The sequence below is a fragment of the Bombina bombina genome, chromosome 9, assembly GCF_027579735.1.
Source record: "Bombina bombina isolate aBomBom1 chromosome 9, aBomBom1.pri, whole genome shotgun sequence".
Classification (NCBI taxonomy): Eukaryota; Metazoa; Chordata; class Amphibia; order Anura; family Bombinatoridae; genus Bombina; species Bombina bombina.
Genome location: NC_069507.1, coordinates 199,301,380 through 199,308,363, shown reverse-complemented (window position 1 = coordinate 199,308,363; position 6,984 = coordinate 199,301,380). Strand labels below are relative to the sequence as shown.

At 38.5% G+C, this 6,984-nt stretch overlaps 1 protein-coding gene across 2 annotated transcripts in view; it reads left to right on the top strand.

Annotated features, from left to right (window-relative positions):
* Positions 1-144: 144 nt before the first annotated feature.
* PI4K2A (phosphatidylinositol 4-kinase type 2 alpha) overlaps positions 145-6,984 on the top strand; it is a 135,685-nt gene continuing 128,845 nt past the window's right edge. For both annotated transcript variants that reach the window (XM_053692569.1, XM_053692568.1), the window contains exon 1: positions 145-600. In XM_053692569.1, the coding sequence (XP_053548544.1) occupies positions 214-600 (387 nt within the window). In that variant the 5' untranslated portion in view covers positions 145-213. The remainder of the gene's footprint in view (positions 601-6,984) is intronic.

Genomic DNA, 6,984 nt, shown 5'->3' with positions numbered 1-6,984 from the left:
TGGATTCAATTAGTCACTCATTTGGTTGTTTCTGATAGGTAGTGGGACTGGGTGGAGCTTTATACACCACCCACGTCGGCCTTGATTGGTTGGGACTTCCCGGAAGTGTTTGGTGATCTGTAGTGTGTCAGCTGACTGTCAGCTGGTTTTGTTACTGTCGTTGTTGACTGAGCTGTCACCGGCTGCAGTTGTCTGTGGTGGCTCTTTTTTAGAATGGATGAGACCAGCCCATTGGTGTCTCCGGTTAGGGACCATAGTGATTACACCACGCAGTCACCCAGCTCCCCGGTGTCACCCGCTCAGCTCAGCCCCGCTGCCCGTCTCGCTGCGGTACCTGGAGTAGTAGTGAGGATCCCGGCCTCTTCTCAGTGTGGGTCTTCCCCTCCGGGGTCTCCTGGGGACAGAGAGAGGCAGCCCTTACTGGACCGTTCCCAACAGCGGGCATCAGCCGCCCTGGCTCAGCAAAGGAATGATTTCCCCGATGACCCGGAGTTTGGTGAGACGGTTAAAAAGGCGGAGATGGCCATAGAACGGGGGAACTTCCCGGAGAGGATCTATCAGGGCTCTAGCGGCAGCTATTTTGTGAAGGATGAGCCGGGGGTGAGTATAGGTCGGGTTCCAGTGGGTTAAACCTTTATTAAATGTAAGTCTGACACATCTGTACTACTTATAAAGTCAGGGTAATTTAGGGATAAAACTATAATTTCTGCTCTCTTTGTTGGGTCATGTTCTGACAAGTTGGGTGGACAACCATGAAGACATTGTTAGATATGAATAGTGTAAACCAGTGATTGGGTTTGACAAATCTGTGTAAAATTTAGGAGCTAGAGAGACAATGGTATTTGTGTATAAATATATGGAGAATAACTCAAAAAGTTAGGAGCCAGCGGTAGAATTCTAGGAGCAAGTGACTCCCTGACTCCTGGGGTTCTCAAGCCCTGATTAAGCACTGTTTCAAAAATAATTAAATTTAAAAAAATGTTTAGAAGTGTTAGCAGAATTTGCATTCTTTGGTGTTTAGTGGCATAACTCTTATCTCACTGATCATAAAACACTGTGTAGAAAGTTGCAGACTGCCCCTTTATTTCAGTTTTATCGACAGACATGCATTTTAGCCAATCAGTGCTGACTCATAAATAACTCCACGGGAGTGAGCATATTTTTTTATCTACGTGGCACACATTAACTAGCACTGTCTAGCTGTGAAAAACTGTCAAAATGCACTAAGGTAAGAGGCGGCCTTCAAGTGCTTAGACATTAGCATATGAGCCTACCTAGGTTTAGCTTTCAACTAAGAATACCAAGAGAATAAAGCAAATTTGATGATAAAAGTAAATTGGAAAGTTGTTTAAAATTGCATGCCCTATCTCAATCATGAAAGTCTAGTTTTTACTAGACTGTCCGTTTAAATTTACTTTTGTTGTCAAATTTACCTGGTTCTCTGGTATTCTTTGTTGAAAAGCATATGAACAAATCCCTAAGAGGATTGCACTACTGGGAACTAGCTGGTGATTCATGACTACACATTTGTCTCTTGTCATTGGATCACCAGATGTTTTTAGCTAGTAGTTTATTGCTGCTCTGGAGCTGACTTTATATGTTTAGCCCCTTTGCATGAGTTAAACACATAGTTATAAGCAAACAATAATGCAATAAAATGCTCTAGCACAAGGCTCAACAAACACAGGAGCCAGGGAGCCACTGGCTCCTAAATAAGCATGTGTATTCGGGTGAATGAATGGCAAAGATGGTGTCCGCCAGCGGCATTTGGCTCTTTTTCTTCCTGTGAAAGTGCATCACACTAAGATCAGACACTTTCAATCTCCTGAGTTTACATCCACTTTTCAACAAAAGATACCAAGAAGAGAATAAAGTAAATTTGATAATAGAAATAAACTAGAAAGTTGTTTAAAATTGCATGCCCTATCTGAATCATGAAACACAATTTTTGGGTTTCATATCCCTTTAAGTACTCTAAAAAACAGGAGCGCTTGAGCTGTACACCATCCGTGGGGTTCTGCAACAGTACTGGTCTATGGGCTGGCTGGTGCTACAGGAATCACCCGTGTTTGGCGTAATTAATTCAGTATAGATACATGAATCCACACTCTTCTCCACACATGAAAAGCTAGTGTTACATTAAAAAGTCCATCTATATTTGGGAACACTTATTAAAAACAATGTTTGAGAGGATGGTACTGGGGAATTACATCTGTCTGTGTGGGATCGTGTTTCAGACCCCCATAACACTTATTGTGAACAAGTGCTGTGGGGGCAATAAATGCTTCTGCTCATGTGAGCTTGCGATACCATCCTTATCTGACTCTCAAACATCTGAATCTTGAAAGAAACATCTTTGGTTTTCATGTCCCTTTAAAGGGATACTAAACACATTTTCTTTCTTTTATGATTCAGATAGAGCATGCAATTTTAAGCAACTTTCTAATTTACTCCTATTATTAATTTCTTTGTTCATTTGCTATCTTTATCTGAAAAGCAATAATGTAAGCTTAGGAGCCGGCCCATTTTTGGTTCAGTACCTGGGTAGCGCTTGCTGATTGTTGGCTAAATGCAGAACAAATTATGCAGAATGTTTTACAGTTCTGTTTTAGGAATTCTAATGCTAACCCAGCTCCCATTTGTCTTTTTTTCAGCTTACTGCCATTTTGTATTAGTATTTGTAAGCATTACATTAATTCTAGTTTATGGGAGGGAATATACATTATGTAGCTAGTGACATCATCATTAGATCTAAATGCTTCTTAAATGCATTTTACACAGTTTTTTATTTTTCATTACAGCAAAAAGTCTAAATTTGATTGGCTGGCACTGTGTCTCTTTAATTCAGCTATTATTTAATTGCATGGAGACTGTGCATTTACAACACGTTCTGTATAATGACACAGGGATGTGTGAGGTTTCTCTTACTGGAGAGAATGTTCACACCTTTAGTGAATGTAGGTCAGATTTCCCATATTTTTTCCTTCTAGTTTGGCAGCAGAATGAAAAAAACAAAACAAACAAACTGCTAGGTAAAAGATACAGTGTACAAAAGCCAAAGGTATTTATACATTTTTTATATATTTTTTTTTCCAGTCATTATTTATTTTTTGTATTTAATTGTATGCAACTTAATAAACTTTTTGAATTCTACAGGGGAATTATTAAAAGCAAATCTTTCTGATACATTTTGCTCTTTGTTCTCCAATGCAGCTCATAATTCATATTCTCAACGCCTATAGAAAAGGGATAGAAAGGTCAAAATAGAAATGTGCATGGATACATTTAGAGTTTTTTGTCTCAGGATACGCACATATGCTGTGAGGGCCCGTGCACCAGTATTCAAACCCCACACCATCTCAGAGAGTCTGCAGCAGCTTATATGACTCAGGGACACTCAAGTAAAAATTAAACTTTCATGATTCAGATAGAGCGGCAATTTTAAACAACTTTCCAAATTACTTCCATTAACAAAATATGCACAGTCTTTTTATATTTGCACTTTTTCGGTCACCAGCTCCTACTGAGCATGTGCAAGAATTCACACCATATACGTATATGCATTTGTGATTGGCTGAAGGCTGTCACAGGATACAGGAGGAGTGGAAATCGACATAACTTTGAAGATTGTCAGAAAAAATCTACTACTTATTTGATGTTTAGACTAGGTGCTATTGCATTGTCTTGTTATCATGCATTTGTTTATTATGTAAATCTACTGTATTTACTGATTCACTGACGCAATACAAACCACCATCAGCTCTCTGAGCAAGCATGGTGTTTTTAACTTGATGGTCGATTCACACATAATATATAATATGCCTGTAAACCTGACTTATCAGGGTTTGCATCAGCTGTGAATTGACCGTTCATAGTGAAATGGTAACAATCTGAATGAGTCTTTCTGCAGATTTTCAGGCTGTGATGTATGTGGCTGAGTAAAGTAATTTTGTTTTGGAATCTTATTAAACATGTTTACTTGTTACATTTATGCTTACAAGAACGCTCTGCTCATTGAGAGAGCTGAAAACACCATTTAAATCCTCAACTCTCTAAATGACCATCTACTAATCCTAGATGATTAGCATATCAGTTCTCAAACAGAGCATCCTTAAAGGAACAGCCAACCCTCCATGATATAAACATAAATGTGTGTACATAGTTATAAATAATAATTTAGAACTGTACCTGGTTAAAATGCACCTCATAATCATTGAAAACGATAGTTTTGAAAATCTTTTTGCTTTACCCGTCCCCCGAAGTCACGCAGTTAATTTTGCCTAATGAAAACTGCATATACGTAAATGCAGTTTTCCTCCTCTACGCATGTCTGACCGCAAGTGGTGACGTCACACGCGACGTAACGGCAACACAGGACCATGCTTCTTTGGTGGAACAGTGCCCATCAAAGACCGTGCACTGCTCACCAAGGCAGAAAAGCACCTGCGTGCTGCCAAAGAGTGAAAAAAATATTATAAGGGAGAGACTGATGCAACTGACATGAAAGGGAACAGCTCCAGCTTTACTGCTGATACAGCCGAGCTGCTCCCTTTCATGCGGTGCTAGATGGTGTGCTCGAATTCATGCACGCATGGGGGGAGTTACGTGAGCGCGCAGGGGATCACGTGGGCACGCAATCACGTGTACATAGAAAATAGCATGCAAATTAACACTAACGATTGGCTGGAAGCCGTTATCAATAACTGTGAGGGATTTCCTCCTTTGGCCACGGGCAGGAGGGACAGCGGTGGCAAAATGGAAAAAGTTGCAGTTTTAAACTATTTTCTTTCAAATTATAATTAATTTATGCTTCAGATTGATTCTATTTTAGCCTAACTATGCAATGGTCCCCATTTGACAAAAATAAACCTTTGTTACCTATGTTTTTTGTTTGGTTGCTTTTTTTTTCCTTGCTAAAATGCTGCAAATCCGTTTACTGATTTTACGTAATTTGTAGCATATAGAAGAAACCGTAGATAACATAATTTCCTTTTTTGCCTTACCTCTCTAGGGCGTATGTGGACAGTTGTTACACAAATGTAACAAGTTAGCGCTGACTTTGTTGGAGAGTTATTTATAGTGTAACTGCAGTCTAAAGGCTGTGACACACTGCAAGCGATGCGGCGAGAAGCAGCTACTTTGCACTGCGTCGCATCGCTTCTGAAGGTCAAATAGTTAATCTCTGAGCGCTCAGCTACGTGACCTGACGCAGCAGAGTGCTTAGAGATGAAAAGGCAGGACACTTAGCGCGCACAGTCACATCTACATGCGGCGCTCTGCTTGCAGTGTGTCACAGCATTAAAGGGACAGTATACACTCATTTTCATATAACTGCATGTAATAGACACTACTATAAAGAATAAGATGCACAGATACGGATATAAAAATCCAGTATAAAACTGTTTAAAAACTTACTTAGAAGCTGTCAGTTTAGCTCTGTTGAAAAGGTAGTTGGAAAGCCCACTGCAAGTGGGAAATAAGACACTCCCCCCTCCCCCTTCTTTTACATATGAAAAGACCCTTTACACAAACAGGAGCAAGCTGGAGTAGGTAGCTGACGGTATTCTCATAAAACTTTGGGGCTTGGTTAGGAGTCTTAAAATCAGAGCAATGTTTTTTAAAAATAAGCAAAACTATACATTTAAAAAAAACAAAAAACAACAACTTTATTTGCTATATAAATCATCTACAAAACCATTTATGCAAAGAAAAAATGAGTGTATAATGTCCCTTTAAGCCTTAGTACTATATTTATATGGATAGATTTACCAAGCAGCGGATGCTGCTATCTACCCCCGTACTTTTCGGCTACAGCGTATCATGTCTGCCCGCACATTGATAAATCTACCCCTTAACCTGTCTGTAAGCTAAGCTAAAATGTACCAAAATGCATTCTGTGAGAATTATTGTACCTAAGTAATTTGATAAGCTTTTCAACAGGATTGTAATATAGCACATACATTTCAACTGCTATCCATTTATTTTTTCATGTGTACTCTTCCTTTATATATTTCTGGGGGGGGGGGAGAGAGCATATAATTAACTGAGGGGCTATCAGATTTTAGCTTTATATTTGTATGTATAGATATAGATAGATATAGATATATATATATATATATATATATAGATATATAGAGATAGATTTAGTAAGCCAAGAGCTTTTTGTACTTTTTCTGTATTATCTGAAATGAACATAATGTAGTAATAATCTGGCTAATAGTGGTAATCAACCAGTGCTAGACTGACATCGTTTTCAAGCTTAGTTGTAATTGAAGCATTATTTCTGTTTTTTTTACACAAGTCAGCCATTAGTTTAAAGGAATATGAAACCCAACAAGTTTCTTTCATGAATCAGACAGAGCAAGTAGGCATCTAGAGCACTGCATGGCAGGAAAAAGTGCTGCCCTCTAGTGTTCTTACAAATGTATAACATTCTTGTAATATTGCTGTCATATAGTGCTCTAGAAATGGTCCGTCTCCTAAGCATAAATCCCTGATTTTCAACACAAGATACCAAGAGAATGAAGAAAATTTATAACAGAAGTAAATTAGAAAGTTGTTTAAAATCACATGCTTTGTCTGAATCATTAAATAAAGCATCTTCGGTTTCTTATCACTTTAATTTCAACAAATTGCAAGAATTTCCCTTATTCCTGATATTTCAATGTTATTGCACTTAAAGGGACATGAAACCCAAAAAAATTTCTTTCATGATTTAGACAGAACGTACAATTTTAAACAACTTTCCAATTTACTACTGTTATTTAATTTGATTCCTTCTCTTGTTATCCTTTGCTGAAATCTTTATCCAGGAAAGCTCAGGAGCAGCAAAGAACCTAGGTTCTAGCTGCTGATTGGTGGCTGCATATATATATACATATTGTCATTGGCTCAACCATGTATCCAGTTAGAAACCAGTAGTGCATTGCTGCTCCTTCAACAAAGCATACCAAGAGAATGAAGTAAACTGGAAAGTTGTTTCAA